This window comes from Phoca vitulina, unplaced genomic scaffold (assembly GCF_004348235.1).
Source record: "Phoca vitulina isolate PV1807 unplaced genomic scaffold, GSC_HSeal_1.0 scaffold7, whole genome shotgun sequence".
Lineage (NCBI taxonomy): Eukaryota > Metazoa > Chordata > Mammalia > Carnivora > Phocidae > Phoca > Phoca vitulina.
In genome coordinates this window covers 25789998-25814625 of record NW_022589710.1, presented here as the reverse complement: position 1 = coordinate 25814625, position 24628 = coordinate 25789998, and the positions used below count along the sequence as shown (strand labels likewise).

At 38.1% G+C, this 24628-nt stretch overlaps 2 protein-coding genes across 4 annotated transcripts in view; one reads left to right on the top strand and one right to left on the bottom strand.

The window, feature by feature from the left end:
• NID2 (nidogen 2) overlaps window positions 1–5603 on the top strand; it is a 58457-nt gene extending 52854 nt beyond the window's left edge. For 2 of the 3 annotated variants that reach the window (XM_032405110.1, XM_032405112.1), the window contains exons 16-21: window positions 673–802; window positions 1237–1408; window positions 2074–2231; window positions 3470–3593; window positions 4503–4615; window positions 4906–5603. In XM_032405110.1, the coding sequence (XP_032261001.1) occupies window positions 673–802; window positions 1237–1408; window positions 2074–2231; window positions 3470–3593; window positions 4503–4615; window positions 4906–4916 (708 nt within the window). In that variant the 3' untranslated portion in view covers window positions 4917–5603. Of the gene's footprint in view, window positions 1–672; window positions 803–1236; window positions 1409–2073; window positions 2232–3469; window positions 3594–4502 lie in introns of all 3 variants that reach the window. The other variant, XM_032405111.1, reaches the window with a different exon arrangement.
• An 82-nt stretch (window positions 5604–5685) lies between these two features.
• On the bottom strand, window positions 5686–21272 carry RTRAF (RNA transcription, translation and transport factor). The gene is made up of 8 exons (XM_032405114.1): window positions 21093–21272; window positions 19467–19591; window positions 17065–17164; window positions 11929–12015; window positions 10751–10839; window positions 8438–8506; window positions 6129–6177; window positions 5686–6013 (listed from the first exon to the last, which is right to left on the bottom strand). The coding sequence occupies exons 1-8, from the start codon at window positions 21151–21153 to the stop codon at window positions 5859–5861; spliced, it is 735 nt and encodes a 244-aa protein (XP_032261005.1). The 5' UTR covers window positions 21154–21272; the 3' UTR covers window positions 5686–5858.
• Window positions 21273–24628: the final 3356 nt, after the last annotated feature.

The following is a 24628-nucleotide window of genomic DNA, read 5'->3' as shown; positions in this document are numbered from 1 at the left end:
CTTAACCCATCCAACTGGAGACTTTTACTTAAGCATACAACCAAAAAGTTTGCTTTGTAGTAAGGAGAGAGATGGGGTGAGGGAGGACACCTCAGGGGAAAGATTATATTCACAGGGGGAGGGGAATAGATTTTGTCATTATACGTTGGTGAATTTTAGAAAGGCTGTTTCAAAAGTGCAGATACCATTTGGAAGGAATAACGGCTATTTTTTTGCCCAGTAAAATATTAAGAACTTACTTTGCTAAGACTAACGTTTGTCCTTTAATCATTGAAGGGGCTGATTGTTTTTCATGAAATCATCTTACCAGTGCTGGCAGTAATAGCGCTTATTAAGCACTTGCTGCAGACTAATGACTGATTAGGACACTGTAGAAGCATTTATGGTGTTAATTTTTAGAGCAGCACTATAAAGGAGGTACTGTTATCTTCATTTTGTGAATGAACAAACCCAGGCCTAGAGAGGTTAAGTCGCACGGCTAGTCGGTGGCTAAGCCTGGCCGGGCCCCCAGAAGTCCGCCTCCAGGCCCACTCGGGTAACCACGCTGCTTAGCTGGCCCTGAGACTACGTTACGGGTTGTTCACTACGGCCATGCGAGGGGCAGCTGAGCGCGAGCTCCAGGGAAACGCCAGGAGCCCTAATTATTCCCATTTCATGTCTTGGTCCACAAAGGGCTCCATAGTGGTGGGAATTGACTATGACTGCCGCGAGAGGATGGTGTACTGGACAGACGTTGCTGGACGGACAATCAGCCGTGCCAGTCTGGAACCAGGAGCAGAGCCTGAGACGATCATCAACTCAGGTCAGGTCTTCCTCCAGAAGACCCCTTTGTATTTCATCTGACTCTACTAAGTGCAAAAGGGGAGGTCAAGTGCCATACAAGTCACTTCACTGAGTGGTACCGGTATATACCAGCCCCTCTGTAAACACACGTTCATATGTGAGAAATGAGGAGGTGATTCCTACTGAGAAACAGGGCTCCCGAGAGAACTCAGGGCGGCCACGGCTGACGCTGCCTGGCCCCGCACTGTGAATATGCCTGGTGCCATCAGGCCGGACGGTGTGTTAGAGGAGAACTAGAGGTGGCAGAACAAGTTCCTCTGTTAACCTGCTCCTTGCAACTGAGAGCCTCTCAGGACTTTATTTTTTAAACTTTTCAAACCTAGAGTATCTCTCCACTTCAGGTTCCCTTTTCATACTGCAAATGCTCCAGTCCTGCCATTGTTCTATTTCCAGGTCTGATAAGCCCTGAAGGACTTGCCATCGACCACTTCCGTAGAACAATGTACTGGACGGACAGTGGCCTGGACAAGATAGAGAGGGCCAGGCTGGACGGCTCTGAGCGCCAAGCCCTCTTCCACACGGACCTGGTGAATCCTCGGGCCATTGCTGTGGATCCAATCCAAGGGTCAGCTGGGCTTCCTGATTCCCCTGCCTCCTTAGATCCTAATTTGAAGCCCTTGGATTTTAAATGCCATGTGGGGAGGGTCAGAACAAGAACGGAAAAGCTCCAATGTGTGAATTTAACAGTATATAGGATCTACTGGGTGTAGACACTGTTCTAGGTAAAGACAAGGTCCATTCTTTCATGAATGCTTGCCTTTCCCCACACAAGCACTTGGTATACTTTTTAAAGTAAAAAGAAATTTTACCTACTGTTGAAACTGACAAACTTAGTAAGTGAACAAAAGGTTTTCTTTTTTTTGCTAGTATTAGGACATTTTTAAATATCTGCTGCTTTACCAGTCAGTAGGCTAGTATGCTGAGAACATTCTAGGAGAAAGTAAGGTCGTAAACTAATGAATAAACTAGAAAATTATTAAGACTGTGGTACAATACATAGAGAATTCACAGACTATGTGAGAAGGACTGGGGCTGATGCGGATCAGATGATTGGGCCAGGCTGCCTAACACTTAACCTGGAATGAGGCGGGTCTCCTTCAGCAATGCATTAGGAAATCCTAGTGTTGAAATCCTAGGTTTATCTTCATTAAATGGTGAAAGCAACCAAAACTCTGAAACTGACACTTATTTCTTGGACTGCATTTTCACTGTATTTAATTTATCCCACAGCAACTTGTACTGGACGGACTGGAATCGAGAAGCTCCCAAAATTGAAACATCTTCTTTAGAAGGAGAAAACAGAAGAATTCTGGTGAATAAAGACATTGGACTACCTAATGGTTTAACCTTTGACCCCTTCTCCAAACTGCTCTGTTGGGCAGACGCAGGTATTACTGATGGTAGCGAACACACAGCACTTCATTACCCTGGGGGCCACTCTCTACCTCAGAGTTTACAACAAAACCAGATGCCATCATGTAGAGCTTTTGGCTTAAATTTTTAACAGTACAGTACAGAACTTACTCCTTTTAGTAGGTGCATAAACTGTTAAAGAACACTTTGTATGGATACTTATAATCCTTCCCAGGGTTTTCGGGGGGGGGGGTGGTCTGTGAATTAGGTGGTAATTTGAGGGCTAGTACTATGTCCAACTCATTTTTGTAATGCTTGCCCTTCCCCCACACAAGCACTTGGTATACTTTTTAAAAAGAAATTTTACTTTTGAAACTGACAAACTTAGTAAGTGAACAAAAGGTTTTCTTTTTTTTGCCAGTATTAGGACATTTTTAAATATCTGTTGCTTTACCAGTCAGGAGGCTAGTATGCTGAGAACATTCTTTGGAAAGTGATGTGGCAGGATGGCCATCAGTAGTAAGTTCAGGTTGCCTCTTTCTGTAGTGTGATTTCCTTATTAGAACAATTTGAAAAGATGCTATATAGGTCTACTTACATACTAAAGAATACAAAAAGGTCCATTCTTAAAGAATTTATAATGTAATAAAAAGGACTAGAACGCAGATGAGTCAATATTATAATCCAGTTGGTCCAAAACAAGTTACTTTTTTTTTAAAGTTACATTTTTAAAAACTATTTGAAATTTAAAGCCAGGTTCCATAAGAAACTTGTTTAGGTATTACAAAATTTTGAAGACTGCTTCTTTTACACTGAAAAACATGAGCCATGTTAGCTACTTTTAATTCCTATCTAGGAAATAACAGGTCTTTTAAAAATGTTTTAAGGATTTTAGTTAAAAGGCATTATACACTGCTTATGAAGGGCAAGTATTTATCTAGATGTTAGTTTACAATTTACGAGGTGACACTTGAAATTAATTAGAACAAAGTTTATCTCTAATGTCCTATTTTGGGAGAAAAAAATGCAATCCTCTCTTCCAAGAAAGGATCAAGAGTCTAAATTCTAAAAACTACAATGCTATTAAACAAACAAACTGAAGAATGGTAGTAGAATAGGAAGATTTTAGTTTCTAATTTGTATCACTGTATATAATTAAAAGGTCTTATTTCCTATTCTACCTCAGAAGGCTTCTACCTGCCACAATTTTTGGCAAAGTTTTCTTTTCTCATGGTATGAATGATCTCATTTTCCCTCTCTGGTGTTTTAAAAGGAACCAAAAAACTAGAGTGTACGCTACCTGATGGGACTGGACGTCGCATCATTCAGAACAACCTCAACTACCCCTTCAGTATTGTCAGCTATGCAGATCACTTCTACCACACAGACTGGAGGAGGTGAGCCTGACACACCCTGGCCAAGCCTGAAAAGGCAGACTAATCTGGAAGACATACCACCGTTTATGACCTTTTACCTAATGTCACTAATGACTTTAGTAATTAAGCTTTTCACTGAAGTTTTCATTATCTCTTAATTAATAGATAACATTGTTCAAGCGTTATTGCTTTTAAAATCATACTTAATGATATTGCTCACATGCTGCTCAAAAGTGGCAGAACTGATACTAAACTATCCAAAAAAGGAAGTGCATTAATCTAAATCTGATCTTCAGAGAATAAAAGACTACACTTAAGTGGTACCCTGAGCTCTATTAGCTGTGTGATTTAAATTGATTTTTTAAAAAATGACATTATGGACATACTAGTTGTCCACCTGGGAGAAGGAAAAGTACTGTAATTTAGACTAGTTCTCCAAGAAGGAACGTTAAAAACATATCTAGATGTCTAAGCCCTTCTACCCCATCCCTTGCAGTCTTGATTTAATTGGTCTGGCAGGAGGCCCAGGCATCAGTATCTTACTAGATCCTCAAGTAATTTGTTCAGCAAGGGTTGAGAAGCACTGATTTGCACCAGTGGTTCTCAAAATTTTACGGTGGCATCAGAATCATTCCAAGGGATTGTTAAAATATATTGCCAGGTCCCATCCCATAATTCCTGATTCAGTAGGTCTGAGCTGAGGCCCAAGAATTTGCATTTCTAGCAAGTTCCCAGATGATGCTGGTCTGGAGACCACTTTGAGAACCAGTGATAGAGAAAAATCTTTGAATCTAAATGAGTCAAAACACATTTGGTTAAATTTAAAAAATACATTCTAGAAGGCTAGCGAACAGAGATTCTCTATTGAAAGTGACTTTTTTTCTTCCCCACCTTAAATCCTACGAATTTACTCTTCCTTTCTGTTACCAGGGATGGTGTTATATCAGTAAATAGAGACAGCGGCCAGTTTGCTGATGAGTATCTCCCAGAGCAGCGATCTCATCTCTACGGGATAACTGCAGTCTATCCCTACTGCCCAACAGGTAAATAAAATGCTCAGGCTGCTCCTTTGGACCAGCAGGGTAGAGAAGGATGTATCTGGTAACCAATTACCTGTGGCCCAAATACGGCTGCCACCGCCAGTGAGAGCCACTTTGAATGGAAAAGTTAATGGCCAACACATAGGGTACTAACGATTTTTCACCCCTAAGTCTACCTAGCTTAACTATACACATAAAAGGTCAGCCTATTAGGATATTTCCCCTTAACAATACTTGCTGTTGCAACTGGTTATAAAATATTCACCCACTGTTCCTTCCACCTCTCCTCACAGGAAGAAAGTAAATATGGCATCACAAAGGACTTGGGAGTTTACAATCAGAATCTGGACCCTAAAGAACATTTACTGCAAACAAACAAAGATGAAGAAAGTGAAAAAGGAATTGGACTTACAAGATGAACACTTGCAGGACAAAGACTATATAACTTGTGAAAAGTTTATACCTCAATCTTTACTACTGTATTTTGAAAAATAAAAGTTACCACAAGTTTTAAAAAGTAACAATTTTAATTGCTGCTTATTAAAGCAATTTTTTTATAAACATTTCTATCATATTTAAAAGGTCAAGTTCATTCAACTAAGAACCAATCAGAATATGTGACAACCCTAAATCTAATTTTTTAAATCTAATTTTCTGGCCAAGAAGTTAAAGCAAGGTTATCCGTATAAAGATACAATCCTAAAGATCATAAGCCTTGACCTGGAGAAGGCTATGCAGAACTGGTGGGGAAAAAAACAACTTATTTATAGTTTTCCAGCGAAAGTTCTAAGTTTTGTTTTTTGTTTTTTTACCTCTGCATCACTGCATTTCTATTTATATTAAAAGGTGCTAGAATGTTTCAATTTGTATCTTCTGATTCTGTAAGTCCCTCTATAGTTACCCACAGAAGTTACTACATTTATAAATACCAAAGATGTAACAATTCTCAAATTTTCTAGATTACTCCAATAAAATATTTTAAGTTTTCCTATGATTTGACTATCTGTATTGTCTCTGTAACAAAGCTCGGGGTCGGCATTATAGATACATAAACATAACAGTCAAAAAAAAAATCCACTTTCCTGAACTTTATTAAAGAAAAAGCAATGATGGTAAATCTCGAGAACAGAGTCAATTTTCTAGGATTCTTCCCTTGAAAATGTGACATTTGATTTCCAAACACATGCCAGAGCGTACATGGTTCCCAATGGTACTAAGGAGGTGAGAAGCTGAAATCCTAAAATGTTCATCTTCCAACTTTCCCCAGTCTGTGGTCTGTCTTTGGATCAGCAATAATTGCCTGAACAGCTACTATGGCTTCATTAATTTTTGTCTGTAGCTCTCTGAGCTCTTCTATATGCAGCAATCGCAGAATTTGAGCAGCTTCATTAAGAACTGCATCTATTTTATAAGAAAACTGCATTAATCAGTATTCAAGACCATTTACTTGCCCATTTCTCCCCCAAATATTCACCTAGTCTCTAAAAATAGTTTGAATTCAAACAAAATCACTCACCTCCTGTGTCAAAACCAAGAATATGTTTGTCTAAAGCAACAGGCAAGCCCTTAAAAAGAAAAGACAAAATAAAACTTTATAGTTAAGATTCATGTTCTGTTCTCATCTATAACTGAACTAAGCTAGCTCTTGTTAGGCCTTTGAGCTGCAGTGGCAAGGGGGTGGAGAATTTTCTCTCTGGATTTGCCTTTTGATGAGTGCAAGAATGGCCCCTGCATGTAGTGGGAAGCTAGTTCCATCACCCAGTCCCTCCTTTAAGACTAGGCATATAAAACAGTAGCTCCTTTGACGGCTATGCTCTGTCGCTGCTGCGACGGAAGGACGACGGAGCAGGGCTGCTCTATCCTCTTTCGGCTACAGTAAGCAGCAGAGTACAGGGCAATGGAACAGCATTATATTAAATTGTCTTTATACAAAATCTAAAAATATCTATTACCTTTTTTTCAGCGCATGATTACCAGATTACCTATATATAATTTAACTTTCACTAAGAGTTCATTTGGAAGTTACTCTAAAATCTAGGAAACTGAACGGATTCTAAAGCATTTCGTTAACCTGTCAGCAGCTCTCCAGAGGTACGCCAAAGATGGTGACCACGATGCCGAACTCTGTGGAGTTCACAGTAACAAGAACAGGCAGTCTAAACACTCTGCTGGTCGTATACTGTATAAAATCTACACTTTCAATGTTACAAAATGCTAAGCTGTCACTCCTTGATTCTTGCCTAATCTATTAACGCAAATCTACCTAGGCTCCAACTGCTTTCAAATACTACTACATTATGTAATGAAGAAATAAACGGGTATGTAAATTCAGCAAGCAAAACTAACAAGTAGAATTGCACTGAGTGGCTTTCTATGTCAGTCTTGTTTTCATTTTATTTGCCAACAGACCACCAAGGAACAGCTACCCCTAAAGATCCTGACCAAATGCTAATTATGGTTATAAACAAGAACACTAACTGTAAGAACTTCTCCTCTGGTATTACTATATAGCATGGTACCTTGAGATGAACTAAACTTAAGACTTAGAGCACTGAAAATAAAATCTTACTGTGCAAACAAGAGCAAAAAGATCTGGCTATGCCCTTATTTACACTGCCTTCAAACCTAAGGCATAGTTTTGCTGAATGAATGAATGAATGATTTTATTATGCCAGAACAATTTACTGACTGTTCTACAGTGTGGGTGAAAGAAGCTGATCTTTAATCCAATTTCCAGTGGCCCGATTCATACATAATTAATAAGCAATAAGAGCCTTTAAAACAAACAGTGTCTTTCAGGGGGGACTACACTGCCCTGGCATTAATAACCTTTTCACACTGCTGGGCCCTGCTAAAGATGAGATCAGAGGACAAAAGACACTGGGGAATTAGGGGAGACAAAAAAGGACCAGAATCAAGAATGTCCCTTGTGCCCAAGGCATTCACTGCAGTATCTATGCACAGCAAGAAGCGTTACCAGACACCTGCAGCTGCTGCTGCTAACCCCTGAGGACATTCTGAGAACTGTCCATACAGTCAGTGAGACTTTACGGAGTATTTGGATATCTAATGCACTTCATCTAAAATATCTCAGAATTAAGGGAAAAATAGTTACGGTGTATGGTTTCCTCAGCCTACAAAGTAGGCCTGAAAGAGGACAGGTACAGTCACCTGTACCCAGAAACTTACAGTCTAATATAATATAGCCTCTACACCCCTACCCCTTCATGAGGGGTGCTCAACTAGCTCATGGAGGCCTTCACACAAAGACCTTTGTCCCCAACTACCGTAAGAGCACTTGACTCTTCAATCAGACTGCCTGAGCTCAACCACTTACCAACCAGATGGCCTGAGGTAAGTTACCTTCTCATAAGTGATACTAGGAAATGTGAATAAAATGAGAACAGATTTCTCTGAAGAAACAAAAGAGAAAGGACAGGATTTAAGTCAAAAGAAGGAAATTAGTAAGAAAGACAACGTGTGTTCTGTTTTCCAGCAATGAGACAAAATAACCCAGTAAATTTTATAAGGTAAATTCTCTTAAATAAACCACTGGGCACGTGCAGTGGTTTGTGCTGGTAGACTGTGGATGTGCTACTGATAGCTGCTTGAAGGTATGAAGTGAGAAGTTTTTCACTCAAAAATGGCTGTAATTTGCTTAAGAACCAAATTCAATCCCACTGAAATAAGCTACCCTTTCTCCGGACAGTTCTAACAAAGAATGGTTATCTTAAGCAGATACGTACAAAATTTAAACTCATGACAATACCAGAAGAAACTTTCATTAATAATTAATTTAAAATTTATTTAAAAAATAACGCATACCTCTTTCGTTTGATTTGCTTTAGCAACTGCATCCTGGGTCAGGCGCTCCTGGACCAAAATGCGAATTGCCTAAGAAACGCAAAAATAGTTTTTTGACTTTTTACTGGCTGTTCATCTTTCCTGCTCTGAGTCTAGAGAATAAGGATACCCAGTTGGATGAAGTCAGAATTACCTAGTTCATTAACAAAATTCACCAATAAATTAAAAACAAAACTGCTAATAGAATGAAAGTTTTCATTTTAATCCTTTATAATGTGGAAAGATGCTCACAACAATTAAAAACATTTTTTGGAATAGGTAATTTATATGCATGAAAAAAAATTTTTAAACAAAGGATACGTGGTTTAAAAAAAAAAAAAAAGAAAAAGGGTCTCCTTCCTACCCAAGCCTCAACCATCCCTCCAGACAATCACTGGAACCAGATTACTATGTATCCTTACAAGGATTCTATTATATTACAAACATGCTCAAGTATAAATACGCACACAGGTGCAAACTCTTGACACAAAGGGTAGTATAACATATACACTACCCTTAATTTTTTTTCACTTAATTATAGTAAAATGTTTTCAGATCTCTCATAGACACATTGTTTTTCTTCATCACCAAGGCATTTTATTATAGCAGATACAAGTGCATTCATGCACCTACACACACTCAAAAAATAAGATTTTTTAAATGGAATTTTAATTAGTGGATAACAATTGTAACTCAAGTGCAAAAACTTGAAAAATTATTACTAGAACAAGCCAAATGCTACATTTAAAAAGAACCATTAAACCAGTCTTTAATAGGAGTCACAAATTTATTAATCAGTTCAGTTGCCCAATAGTCAATATATATTGATTCTCACAAATCTATCAAGATGTTTTCCATGCTCTCATGGATTGTTTGAATGCTTCTTAAAATAACTCCAAACATGCAGCTTACAATTTTATAAAGCTTTTGATTATTGCTGATTTATACTTTTTCCCTTTGGGGTTTTAAAGTCTAACAAAAGTACCCCAAATATGCTAGTCTATTTGTCTTCTCACTCAGTTTATGATTTAAGGTGACATGACCACTGCACAACTGTTCCAAAGCAATCTACATAACTGCCTGAGTAACGAACAAGCCTTTGAAGGAGCTAAATTTCAATAAAAACAACTTTTTGTCTCTTTTTAAGAAGTTTTTATTTATTCATTTAAGTAATCTCTACACCCAACGTGAGGCTCAAACTCATGACCCTGAGATCAAGAGTCACGTGCTCTACCAACTCTCAAATTTTTGTCTCTTGGCATCCAGTCTGAGTTGAGAAAATCTGAGTTAACATGCAGATTCAGTATAGAGAATTATAATAATCTAGAAAGTTTTTCTCATGTTACAACTATCATTTAGTACATACAATTCTAAAAAGAGTAGAATAAGTTATGGCTAATCTCTGGTGGGTAGAATGGAATTTAACTATTAAATTTACTGCAAAGTAGATTAAAATAATTTACATGTATAAGTAGCATACAGAGTTACTGTTACTTATAAAAAATGCTCTTCAATTTCTCATAAAATCAATAATAATTTCTAAGTCTGGAATCTTAATTATCTTAAATACTACTCCCTTCCCCCCATCCTGGCCCACTGTACTATCACAATTACGTGACATAATCTTCTGAAGTAGAAGTATACTCTTCCTCTTAGAAATAAGAGATCTCATTCAGATCACTGGGTTACCTGAAGTATAGGTATGAACTGAGTGGCTATGTAGGATGGAGCACTAGGAAAACAAAAACATTCAGTCCTCAAAGAGATTTTGGGGCATATATTTTTTACCAAATCCACCATGACTCATATGGCATTTTCTATTATCTTAGTGAATACAGATCACAAATCTTTAAAAGGACTGATTAAATATAAGTAGGAAGATACAGGAAAAAGAATGGACCACATGGTCAGAGTGCCTAGATTAAAATCTGGCTCTCTCATTTTCTGTGTCATCTTGGACATTACCTATTCTCTTTAGGTCTCAATTTCTTCATATTAAAATGAAAGGATATCAGCATCTACCTTCACTACCTCCAGGATTGCCGGGAGGACTGAATGAAATCATCTTTGCCAAGGACTGAGCACAGTAGCAGGCACAAAGTAAACACGCTTTCATATTGGTTATTAGATAATCTAAAACAGATGAAATCATGAAATCTGCTTTAAGTCCCACACTCCTCCACATTTCAGTCATTTAGCCATATATCTACATATCAAACATAGGTAATTTTTAGAAAATGAGGTTTTTCTTCTACATACAGAGTTACTGTCAAAAATCAAGAATACGAAACTAACCTTAAGCATTACCAGGTAATCATCATGACGCTGAATCTGAAGAAGGTTAGCCAAAGCCATTACACCAGCCTTAAAATCAGGATTATTTACTATAAAAGATTAAAAATGGATACTTATAGCTCTGCAAGCATGTAATTACAGACATATATGTAAGCATATAAACTTACAAAAAAACATTTTTAATTTTCCTAACAAAAAAAATCTCTTTGTTTTTAAAACTGCTGCTGCTAAGAGCAGTGTAGGGACACTGACAACTAGGTAAGCTGATCAGATCAATGGGTTCCCTATTGATAAGCCACACTGAACAAACCAACAAATGACTAAGTTAACTCACGGTAGGATTGTGCTGTAACTTTTCTTGCAAGGCACATTTATGTAGCACTTTTTTTTTTTTTTTTTAAGATTTTATTTATTTATTTGACAGAGAGAGAATGAGAGAGAAAGCACATGAGAGGGGGGAGGGTCAGAGGGAGAAGCAGACTCCCTGCCGAGCAGGGAGCCCGATGCGGGACTTGATCCAGGGACTCCAGGATCATGGCCTGAGCTGAAGGCAGTCGCTTAACCAACTGAGCCACCCAGGCGCCCTATGTAGCACTTTTAAGTAATATTTCTTCCCAACGCTATTAATTTTAAACTAGACCCCTTCAATGGACAATTTTCCCAAAACCTTTTCTCTAAGCAGCAGCAGTCTGTCCAAGCAGCTTATTAATTCATAAAAGTAACTTGTAAATTATAGGTCACAATGAATCTGTCACGAAACAGTAACTTAAATTATTATAATAGAATTAGAAACTTTATACTTTTAAAAAGAGAATACTTAAAGGCATCTGGAAGCAAAAATAATGAAAAATTTTACCACTTGTCTCATGTCATTAGGTTAGAAAAAATATTTTATGCATTCAGGAAGGCAAACAATCACCACCATGATTAAATACAAATCAAAACCCCCAAATCAGTTATGAAGAGATCAAAGAACAGCATTCTAACAGATATTCAGCTATAAGAGGAGGGAGAAAACATCTTGTAAATGATAATAAAAAACAACAGAGATTAAAACATCAACATAAAGCACTCTTAATTTACTAAAACCAAAGAAACCCAGGCTTCCTCATTTTAGGAAATAAAGAACATTTAAGGGACCAAAAAAGTTGATTATTTTTATGCACTTACATACTTACCATCCAAGTTGATCAATGGCTCTGCATTTTTAGCTGCATTGTCAGCATTTTTTGTATTATCAGGTACCAAGTCCTTGTATTTTTCAGCTGTAAACAGAGGCAAAAATACAATTTGTAGAACTGTTCCTTAAGGTAAAATAAACATTGCTTATTTACTGAATTTACTTGCGCCAAACTGGTAAGACTAAGATAACTCATCCAAAGTTATTTTATGTTATTAAAAAATCCATCAGAAGACAATGTGACTGTAGCTTCCTGATTAAGCTAAAATGATTACTGAAATATCTATACAAATATCTCTTCATTATCATTTGTAAAAGTAAGACATTTCAAACACCATCTAAGTTTGAGGAGAGAGGGTGTGCATTTACAGCTTGCTCAGAAACTTAGCAGGGGTAGAAGAGTGGGAGGAAGGTAGGTATAGGTTACATGAGATTCAATACAAATTCACTAAAAAGTTTCTTTCCAAATCTCTTGAATGCCATATATGGAATCCAAAAACCTTGCCTTCTAAAAAAATCAGCACTTCAAATACACATCATACATAAACCTAAAATAATTCTATGGAGACCTGAAACTTAGAAGGCAGGTTTTATTACTTTTACTCGAGAAATACTTAACAGTACTTAAAAAGACTTTACAAATGTTAAGTATTTAATAATTATTTATTAAAAGTAATGCCCAAAATGCCATCTTTGGTTACAGTGTTTCTGTGATTTGTAAATGAAACAGGAGGGAAAATAAAAGCATTAAACTTTAAGTCAGACAGGGGTTAGCTTAAAGGAGTTCCCACTGGCCAAATCAGAACAGTGTAAACATCAAAATATACAACAAAAAAAACCGTTATGCCCACTGAGTAAAATAAGAATACACATACCTACACTAATTTAAACAAACAAACATAAATTGGAGAGAAGGAAAAGTTCCTCTTCACATTAAAAAGCCAACAAATAAATGTAGAACGAATGATGAAATTAGAAAAACACCTCTAGCAACCATCATCAACATAATAATTGACTCAGGCAAGAATAATCAAATGGAAGCTAAAGGTAGAGGTAAACTTTGAGGAGCAAAAGCATACTGACATCATCTCAAAGTATCTCCCCACAAGATACATATTTATTACAGAGGGGAAAATATTAACTTTACAGTGGAGAAAACTTATCGAAGTGATCAGAACAATATGACCAGTAACAGGGCATATCACTAACTTAAAAGAACACATTACTTCTGTGTTATTCTTAACAAAAGTACAAACCTTGAATCTACTTATGAAGAAACATCAAACAAACCCAAACTGAGAGACATTCTACAAAATAAATGTCAACATGAAGAAGCACAAATAATGACTGAGTAAATGTTCCAGATGACAGGAGGCTAAAGAGATATAATAACTGAATGAAACACATGGTCCAGGACTGCTTTTGTTTTTTGCTTTTATAAAGAACATTATTGAGACAACTGGTGAAATGTGAATAACAGCTATATAGAACAGTTCTGAGTCAGTACTTTATTATAATTATGTGAGGCAGTGTCTTTTTTTTTTTGGAAATGTGCATTAAAGTATGTAAGGGGAAAAGAATCATTCACAACTTATTATCATATTGTTGAGAAAAAAATTACATATATGTATATGTGTACACAGACAATAAGGCAAATGAAGTAAAATGTTAACATTTGCAAAATATGGAAATGTAAAAATTCTTTGTATTATTTTGCAACTTTTGTAAATCTGAAATTATGTCAAAGAAGTTAAAAGAAAACATTTAAGTCAGATTTTAATCACCTTAATTGACAAGCTAATGAAAGGATTAAAAAATGTTAAGGCACAGATAATAAAAATCCACAATGGTTTCATCAAATAATCAAAATCTAAATACCTTAAAAGTCAAGAAGAATGCAACATATTAATGTAAAAGAACAACAGCACCTCCTATTGATAAGGGACAGTATTACTACTTTAAACCTTCCAAAAAATTAAACAAAAACTTGTTTTCTAGTTTAAATTTTTAATACGCTTTTGATACTACTTACTTTTAAACTGTAATTCACCTAAAGTTTCAAATAAAATTCAATTACAATTTTTCAATATAAAAAAATTTACCATATTTCAGATACAAATTCAGTTTTTGGTTTTTTTCCCACTAAAAAAGATCATGCTATCACTGATAGATAAATGTACTTAAGAGCTACAGTCAACTGTAGGGACACACAATTATATGGCATCTACTGTTCTCGGTACCTAGGTAACCTAAACTGCAGTATTATAAAAACGGGACAAGTGAAATAAAAGAAGGGTAAAACAGAAATAAACTGAGATGTGACAACAATTTTATTTGGGAATAGCTGAAAAACACTTTGGAAAAGCTGGAGAAAATTTTGTTGCAAATTAACAGAGTTTCTGCCAACTCAGACCACAACAGATAAAGATTTTGCTAAAGACCCTAAAAATCAACTAATGCTACCAAGGCTTATGATTACATTTATTTATTAAAGGAAGAGAATCACGGTATTTTCTTTCTAAACTAAAATTGAAAGTAAAGAAAGCCTTAGAGCTTTCCTTAAGATTTCTGCCATGAGGCTTCTGAAATTTAAGTCTGAAGAACCAGCAAAAAACACTGGTTGATGCTCCGTATCAGTATACGTAAACATTCATACACTATATTCACCAAATATTTATTAAAGATGATGAGCACATCTACTGTGTCAGATACTGCGGCAGTAAAATCATGACTGGTCCCCTGCCTCCCCAACCCCCCCAGCCCCAAGATGTCCATTATCCCAATTCCTGGAACCTACAATTATGTTACATTACCTGGCAAAAGGAACTCCGCATATGTGATTAAATTAAGGACCTTGAAATGGGGGGGCTTATATCCAGGTGGGCTCAATATAATCACAGCATCCTTACAAGAGGCATGAAGATCAGAGTCCGAGAAGATGTGACAATGGAAGCAGAGTCCCGAGAGAGATTTGAAGATGCTATGCTATAAATCTGAAGATAAATGAGCCAGAGATAAGGAATGCAGGCAGCCTCTAGAAGGCAAGAAAGACAAAGAAATGGATCTTCCCATAAGGCCTCCAAAAGGAACCAGCCCTGTGGACAAACTGACTTTAGTCCAGTAGATGTTGGACTTCTGACCTCCAAAACTGTAAGATAATAAATTGTGTCTTAAGTCATGAATTTGTGGTAATTTGTTACAGCATCAATAAGAAAGAGAGGTACTACATGGGAAACAATGAGGCAAGTAAGACATATAAGCAAAACAGAAAGTGACAAATGACATAAAGAGTATACAAGGCACAGAGTTAAAACCTATGAAAGTTGAGAAAAAATATTATTGTTGCTAGGTGGCATTTAAGCTGGATCTTACAAGGATGGATAGAATTTAGATGTGTAGAGACAGACTGACATGGCATAATGGCCAAGGAAAAGTGTAAGCAAAGAAATCTAGGGGGAGAAAAAAAGATGTAAACAGGAAACAGCACTCTTATAGTCTGGCTGGGATGTCAAGTATGTGAATACTGGTTAGACACCAATATTCAAAGGCCTTGAATACCAGGCCAAAGGACCTGGAGCTCCTTTTGTAGAAAAAGGGAAAGCAATGGTGTTTCTGAATATATAACAAGAGCTGTTCTTTGAAAGGAAAGCATAACATTTTAAAACATTTATGTTTCAAAAACTAAACCTGGTGGGCCATGAGGATGAAAATAGAGGATGACGCTAAGGGGAGATGAGTTTGAAAGATACTACAATAAACTCAGCAGAAAATGACAAGAGCCTGAACCAGGGTGATAGCAGTGGGAATAAAGAAGAAAAGGTACAATGGACATCGGAAAAGATGGATGGTGACAGAATGGGAGGAAAAAGGAGAAGGCAAAAAGGCTTCAAAAGAGGCACTTGGATGGTTAAGCGTCTGACTCTTGGGTTTCCTTTTTTTTTTTTTTTAAGATTTTACTTATTGATTTGACAGAGAGAGACACAGCGAGAGAGGGATCACAAGCAGGGGGAGTGGGAGAGGGAGAAGCAGGCTTCCTGCCAAGCAGGAGCCCGATGTAGGGCTCCATCCCAGGACCCTGGGATCATGACCTGAGCCGAAGGCAGACACTTAACGACTGAGCCACTCTTGGGTTTCAGCTCAGGTCATGATCTCATGGGTCCTGAGACTAAGCTGCCTCGGGCTCCACACTCAGCAGGGAGTCTGCTTGAGGTTCCTTCCCTCTGTCCCTCCCCAACCCCCGACTTTGTGTGCACACATGCATGCCCTCTCTAAAATAAATAAACCTTAAAAAAAAAAAAAGGCTTCAAAAGCAGAAGACGAAAAGGACTGGAAGTGACAGCCCCATAGAAGAGAACATAAAACTCAGAGGATATAGGTAAGATAATTGGATTTGCATTTAGACATTGGCAGGCCTTTCAAAATCAAATGGTCTAATGAGAGGAAACACAAGTTTACTGGATTTTTTTTTTTTACTACAGGTACTAATTTTTTTTTTTTACTACTGGTACTAATATTTAAAAGTTTCCAATAATACAAAATCTATAATAAAACAACACAAAACGTAAATAAGAAACATATTTTGGCCTATAGTACCTACTGGCATTAGATGTATGTTTCAGTCTCTTGTGAAATTACCTGCTGCAATCAACACTCTGAAATCCTATCAATTCTGGGGCTCTAACAATTTAACCCAGAAGGCTAAGGTACAGACTGTGAAAGATACCAAATTTACCAACGTAATGTTACTTTGTGAGAAGACAATTACCAGGAGACACCATTCTCAAACTATAAAAGAAAAATCTAAATACCAATGAAAAACAGTTGCTTTTCATGTTTTATGATAAAAACTATAATTTTTGAAAAGAAAACTCTTTCCTAGACAATTTGGGAGTTACGGGGGGGGGGGGGTGGTGGATGAGAGCTGCACACAGAAGGATAGTTACAAAAGTAAACTTTTTAATAGATGCTAAAAAGGGAAATGAGGCTATATAAAACTTATTTACAATGAACCCAAGGCAAAACAATGTAAGACAAAGAAACTCAAACTGATAAGTTCCCTACATTTTAACAAAACTCCTTTTGCCCCGCCTTTCCTCTCCCTCTCTTTAAAACACACATTCCCCACAAAACATACCATTATCTCCATATTCAAGTCTAACAGCTAAACCAAGAAGCCAGTCAATTGCTTCTTGTCGATCTTGAATCTTGAAAGGACAGTTAACATCTTTGAGATACTGTGAAGAAAAAAAAATATCTAGTTTCACTATTACTATAACATCAGAGAATGAAAAAAATGGTAGAGTTGAAAGAGATCTTAGTTTGGAGCTCTAAGAATATAAACAACATTTACATTACTAAACTGTTGACACAATTATATAATCCAAAGGAAGGAAACATTTAAATGTAGCACTTAAAGAAAAAATGTATTTCCATCATGCTTTTGGAAATTTTTACTTTTGCAGATTCCAGGTAGGGTGCCACTGTTCTAAAACAACTTCCTTATTTTCCAGATGAGGAAAAAAGGCCTAGATAGTATAACACTTGCCAACATTTACACAACTTAGATCTGGGACTTGAACCTAAAACTTTCTGATTTCAGGTCTGAAAACACATGGAACAATTAAAAAAAAAAAAAAACTTTAAAAAGAAGGATATACAAATAAACCAATTATTATCTAAACCTTAGCTTTCATATTACAGAAATGCCACTGAATAGAGTAAACCATGTGACATACATGTAGAAGGTAACCAAGCATTTCAGATGATTGCCAGAAGCTGTATATCCAAGTGACCACTGTCCTTCAAATGGGTCTCTTAGGAGCTTAAAATCTCATTCCAGGAACAATGCTATTAGTCAAAACTTCTGCAACTCCCCTTTGGAAATCCTTTTGGGCCTAATTAATAAATCAGTACTTTTAGCTGTAACTCATTTTCTAACCAAAAATTTTATACCCCTGCTTTAAAGAAAACACCTCATTCACAAGATTTGGTCATGATGCAAAAAACAAATCTACCTTCAAAGTATAAAAAATTACCAATATTAAAGATATTCAAAATATGTCTCATGATCTAAAAGTAATTCCAAAAGTTATGAATATGCTTTAAACAATGACATCATCATTCCAAAGAGACCAACTTGAAAGATAATGTCTGTCTGGATTGTTTATTTAAGTTATCCTACTCTACTGTCATCACTTCTAGGTGTTTTTCATTAGAAAATTTTTTATATTCTTCAAATACCCTTCTGTGAAACTATGTGTTGTCTTGTTACATGAATGGGTCATGAGATGTGATATAAACAAATATAAAATCCTAACAACATATTTCCAAGTCTTAAACATATCAGAAATTTCAAAACAAACAAACGAACAAGAAAAACTTTTTAAGAGCGAAAGAAAATAACCCAGTAGTAGCAATAATGGTAGTACAGGCAGGGGAAATAATAAAGCACATAGCACTTGCTATGGGCCAAGCATAGCTATGTATCACTCATTAACAACACATGCCACTGCTCTGACATAGGAACCACTGTTATCCCATTTATTATTGACAACATTGAGACACAGAAAGCTTAATAAAACTTGCCTGTGGTCATAGAGCTAGTGTGTAACTTACACAATTCCCTAATCTATAAACTCTCTGATTCTAAAGAGAAAGTACCTGATCACTTTACAGCAAATAAAAAATTTAGTCACTTTTCATATTTTTAAAGGAAAATATCTTACTCTTCAAATACAGCTGATTAAAATGTTTAATGTAAATAATGATGCCGGAAAATGTGATTTTTATTCTACTTTGAAAACAATTCCCTTTTCTGCAAAAATGTTACTACAATTACACTAAGTCAACAGGAAAATTAGTCCAGCCACAAAAATAAGATATATACACAGACCTTTTCAGGATTACTTATATTGTGTGCAACAATGGACATCTGTGTACGTTAAACAGAACCACAAACAAGAAATAATCTTAGTTTTCAAGCATGTCAGTGTCTTCCTTTAACAAAGTAAGTGTGTTATAGCTACCTTTTGGTCTAAAGAAAAAATCTGATTTTGGCCACCTTTACCATTTATAGAATACATTTCACCGTTTATTTAAGAAATCTCAGTGTTTTCAGACAAAACTTTCTAACACTGAAATCTTGTAAAAGGTAACATGATTTGCTTTAAAAACAAATAAAAAAAATAAATCCCTGAAATCTAGCTTTTCTAACACCGATCATTATTATTTTTACTTATTTTAAAAGAACAAAGTAATTAATTAATTAATTAATTATTTAACAGCGAGAGAGGAAACACAAGCGGGGGGGGTGGCAGGGGGGAGCGGGAAAGGGAGAAGCAGGCTTCCTGAGGAGCAGGGAGCCCGATGCGGAGCTTGATCCCAGGACCCTGGGATCATGACCTGGGCTGAAGGCAGACGCTTAATGACTGAGCCACCCAGGCGCCCCAGAACAAAGTAATTTTAAGCTTAACTGTCATCACATAATTTTTAGAAAAGCTCTCTGTACTACTTTTATTTAACTTTCTAATTCATTACCTTTTCAAAGAACTTGGGCCAGTCACTGCTGTGGATGTTTCTTAAATTACCTCTGTCTTCAATCTTGTAGTGTCTGATTTTCTGGTCTTCAAGCCAAACAATAAAGTTTCTAAATTCTGTTTCATCTGCAACAAAAATATCTCATAAGTCACTAGAAGCACTAGATAAAAACACTTTCTTCTTACAAATAAAAGGTCTCATGGATTTTTTAAAAAACTCAAATAGTAAATTAACTGAGCGGCTTGAAGTAGGAGTTGAAAGTGCAGGTTTTGGATGAACAGATTAACAAGTTCTGTTCAAATTCTGGCCTGCATTCATATTCTAGCTACAAACACTCAGTGGTTGTGTGGATTTGGGCTTATCACCTTAAATTTTTGTGCCTCAGTTTGAGTTACAAAATGAGCGTAATAATAGGACTTACCTCTTGGGGTTGTTATGAAAATAAAGATAAAAACAGTGTCTGGCACATAGTTTTGCTCTTTAAGTGTTGGTTATTATTCCAGTTCCTTTGAGGGCAGAGAATGAGGGAGGACTGGGCAAAGTAAAATTTATAGCAAAGTAATAGTAAAGTACAAGAAACTAAATGACAACACAGAAGAATAGAAGATACCATTGTCATTTACTGTCCTAAGTGCATACATTAGAAAAGTTCATTCATTTCATTTAATCCTCCCACAGCTTTCTGAGGAAGGTAATATCCCCAATTTACACATGAGAAAACTAAAGTCCAAAGATTCAAATCTAGATCGAAGCTCTGTTACCACTGACCCTTTTTTTTCCTTCTACAGGAGATCAACAAAACACCCTTATACTGCTCAGAAATCATTTTCAATTTCAAATTCAGGCTTCCATGATGAAGTCTTGAGAATTATACAATGGTCTTAGTACCCTGAGTTGTATGGGATCACTTTCAAACTTACTAGCCTACCACAGGCCAAACACTCTGGAAGAAATGAGTAGTGGTGGGTAGTAACTGAATAACATGGGTAGCAATGTTAATGCATTTTAAAATTTTAATGCTGGGAAATCCCAAATACCTTTCCATTTACAATTCAACCGCCCTGATCACCTATTAACTTTTTTGCACGACCCCACAAGCCTGTTACTGTGCGTGCTTACCCCGAAACTGTCGGTCCTGGACTTAACTGTGCACTCTCTTGATTTCAAACTGCTGGGTGGGCTCCGACTGCACCCACACCCCCAGTCACCCCTTAGTTCCTGGCGGGCAGTGAACTAGTCTTCAAGTTACTCAGCACATTCCTCAGATTTCAGCAATGTGCTTAAAATATCGCCCAATTACCCGGGGAACGATGGAGTGAAGAGCTAAGTGAGAAAGCGAATACCCTCTCGTGTGCTGAAGGTGTGGGTGCGGGGTAGAGGTTGGAGTTTAGCAAGTGCACAAAGTGGCAATACCCAGGCAGGAGTGGGTGAGGGGGCTCCGAAGCCAAGCACGGGCGGCGCAAAACAGGTGCTTGGCGGCCGAGAAGAGAGGGGCCAGGGGACCCCCGGGGGGGGGGGGGGAACAAGGCCGCGGAGGGTCCCGGTGGGAAGCCCAGGTGGGGGCGTTGAGGGAGCGGCCGCCGGCGGGGTCACAGCTGCGCGGCCGGCCTAGGGCCGCCGCCTCACCTTTGCAGTTGAAGCCAGCCGGGTTGTGGTAGTCGAGGGCCGTCAGCTTGCGTCGGAACATGGTCCCCGCGTCTCGCTCTGGGCCCCCGGGCTTCGGCCGGGAGAGGACAGGCGAGGAGGAGCGGGCAGCACAGGCACCGGCGACGCGGCGAAAGGGCGGGCAGGCGCCGGGACGCTCCGAAACGACGGCGGCCCTCGCCAATCGGGGCTTAGGAACGGCGGAGCCGGCGAATGCCCACCAATCGCGGCTCCGGCTGGGGAGGCGGGGCCACGTCGGGGCACGTCGACGCTCAAATAAACTTTATTGTCAGCTTCCTGGTTGTACAATAGGCAGAAAGCGGCTGGGAAGCCAGTTACTTCGTTTTCCGAGCCAAGTTTCCTCTTGTTTTGCTTGCCTTCTTGGTAGAGCAGGCAGAGAATAGTAACTGTAGAATTTCTATTAGGCATTCCTCTCATTGGGCCATAGAAGTACTGTTTAGTATTTTTAATGTGTTCGTTCATTCATTCATTCGTTATATGCCTCCCACATAATAGGTGCTCTTTTTTAAAAAAAAGATTATTTATTTGAGAGAGCGCGCGTGCGAGAGAGCATGAGCGAGCATGAGCAGGGGAGAGGGGGAAGCAGACTCTCCACTGAGCAGGGAGTCCCACTCTTGACTGGATCCCAGGACCCTGGGATCATGACCTGAGGTGAAGGCAGCTGTTTAACCAACTGAGCCACCCAGGTGCCCACTAGGTGCTCTTGTTACACTGCTAATTCAAAGACTTTTAGCAAGGTCCCTTTCAGACTAGTTGGGAGACACCCACAAGTAAACATACAACTGTAACACTGTGTGATCATTCCAGACATCACCACCAGCTGCAGAATCTCTGATGCCAGAAACTGGGAGCCATCCTTTACTACCTCTCACCCCCTGTCATGGCATCCCATAGATCATCCATTCCTGCTGTTCTCTCATGTCTCATATCCCTCATCTCCTCCCAGCCCACTGATGCTACCTCAAATCAGGCCTTCATCATTTTTGCTTACTCCAATGATCAGATTTCTTAGGGTCAGTCTTGCCTTCTCCAATCCGTTCCCTCCCACTCTCTACAGCAACCATAGTGCCTTTCTAAAACAAAGATCTATTTATAATTTTTTAATGGTTAGTATCTTTGGGTGATTCCCTGTTGCCTGTTGGAAATAGTCAAAACTCACTGTATTTAAGACTGATCGAGTCCCTGTTTTCAGACATGGGTGAGACAGCAGTGAGCAAGACAGACCAGGCCCCCACTTTCATAACATTTAAAAGGCCACCGAGGGAAGACAAACAATAAAGAGATAAATAAGTATGAACTATGGCTTGAAGATGGCCAGGAGTTCACCAGGCAGTCAAAGGGTAATGTGTTTTGAGGGAGGCAAATATACAAAGGCAAGGAGTGAGCAGCAGCATGGTCCAGAGGGGCTAGAGCTTATGGGATCTGGAAGGTAGGAGAGAATGACAGCTGATACGACAGTGGGCAGAGACGGGGGCCTGATCAAGAAAAGCCTTTCATGCCATGAAAAGAGGAGCTTCTGAAGTTCTTGGCGGTAAGCCAATTCTATATGTTTCATTTCATTCAACAGATTATTATTAAATACTGTATTAGCACTTGTGGGGCATAAAATAAGATATTTTCAGGAAGTTTAATAGCAAAGATAGATATGTAAAAAAATACTTATAATCTAGAGTTAGAAAGTAATAATTTATAGGAAATGCAAAGTGTGCTGTTAGATCAAAATACAGGTATCCCCCGCTATCCCAAAGTAGAGCGTTCCTATGAAAACTTTCATAAGCTATAAATGGTGTAAGCTAAGAAGCAATTACCATTAATTTATATGGAAAAAAAATTGTAAGTGTTCCCAGACCTCAAAAATGACCTCTCTTAGGCTTTTCTGATACCTTAAAACACATCTCACTAATGAATGCACAAAATAAATCAAAATAAAGCACAGGTGCTCACAGACAGACTTCAAAGCCCTGAGGCTTGATGCAGAGATGCTAAGTGTAGTTCCTGGGGAAGGGGCTTGGCTGGGCCCCTGTTGCTGCTTCGGGTGCTGCTGTCTCTAGGATGGCTCACTGCAAAACAAAAGTTGCAAACTATTTTTGCTTCTCGCCTTTTATTGTTAAAGCAAAAATCCCCTTCAGATTTCTTACAGTTAGCAAAAAGAGGGGCTGATAGCGGTCTTTCGTAAAAGTGAAGTAGCATAATGCAAACTTTTGAAAAGCAGGGGATACCTGTACAGCTTTAAGGAGGCACTGTGAGACAATCTGTAGTTTCCAACTAAGCTGCTCAAAGAGTGAATCAAGAAAACCAGTTTCAAGAGTGTCTTGCCTCAACTGAAATTTGATCAAAGCTGCAGCTTTAGGCATATACTGTGGTGCATGCTAGTTGTATAATCAATGAAATACTAGTGAAAAAAAGAAGAAAAAATGAACCAGACAAGGAAGGGAAAATAATAAAGGAATGTTTACATGCAGTTGCAGATAATGCATTTCTTTAACAAGCGGAAAAAAGCATCTGTTAAGATTTGTTTTCTGCAATTGACCCTTTAATGCAAAACAACAGCAACAACAACAACAATAACCTAAGTTGTTTGCACCTAACTGTCTATTTCAGGGCCCTAAGGTTCCAGTCATTTGGAACTGTCTCTGGTCATCAGCTCTAGCCACCCCCAGGTGTGGGGCAGTTGAAAGAGGATTCAGACAGAATGCTGAAGGGACCCACCAGACTTGAGTAGAGGATAAAGCTAATTCTGGAAAAGAAGTATAATAGGTTATAAGCATTCAATCTCTTTTTTTACAAGAAAATCTTTTGTCTTTTTTTCCTGCATTGGAAGGAGTTCCTTTGGCCTATCTTGAATGAAGTGTCCAACAGGAAGTGAATCATAGACAATTTCATCTCTGAAGACTAAGCCCTCTATGCTTCGAGGAGGAGAAACCAACTTTTGCCATCAAATAACCTGAACTCCAACCTAGTGGTTGATCTAGGGTTTGATGGGTCATGAATCCATCTGTTTAATTATCCAGCAAAGCTGTTAAGTGTCATCTGTGTGGCAGGAAGTCTTCCAGGCACTTTGGATGCACCTGTGAACCTATACACGGAAACCTGTGCCCCCAGACAGCTTGCCATCTGGCAAGGGAAGACAGTATTATTATAAATAAGTACATTATTTAGTATTTTAGAATGTGTAAGTCTTATGGGAAAATCATAATGAAATAAGAGGAGTGTGGGGTAGAGGTGGGGACCATGGGGGGCAGGCAGTGGGAAATGATGCAGGTTGCAGTTTTAAACAGGATGGTCAGGTTAGGCCTCATTGAGAAACGGAAATGCAGAGACTTGAAGGAGATAAAGGAGTTAGCTACGTGAATGAATGGAGGAAGACAGTTCAAGATCAAGCACTTGGTACAAATGAGCCGTAAGAAGGGCTTATAGATTTTTAAATAGTTGAAAAATCAAAAGAAAAATAGTAGTTCATGACACAGGGAAGTTGTATGAAATTCAAACTTCAGTGT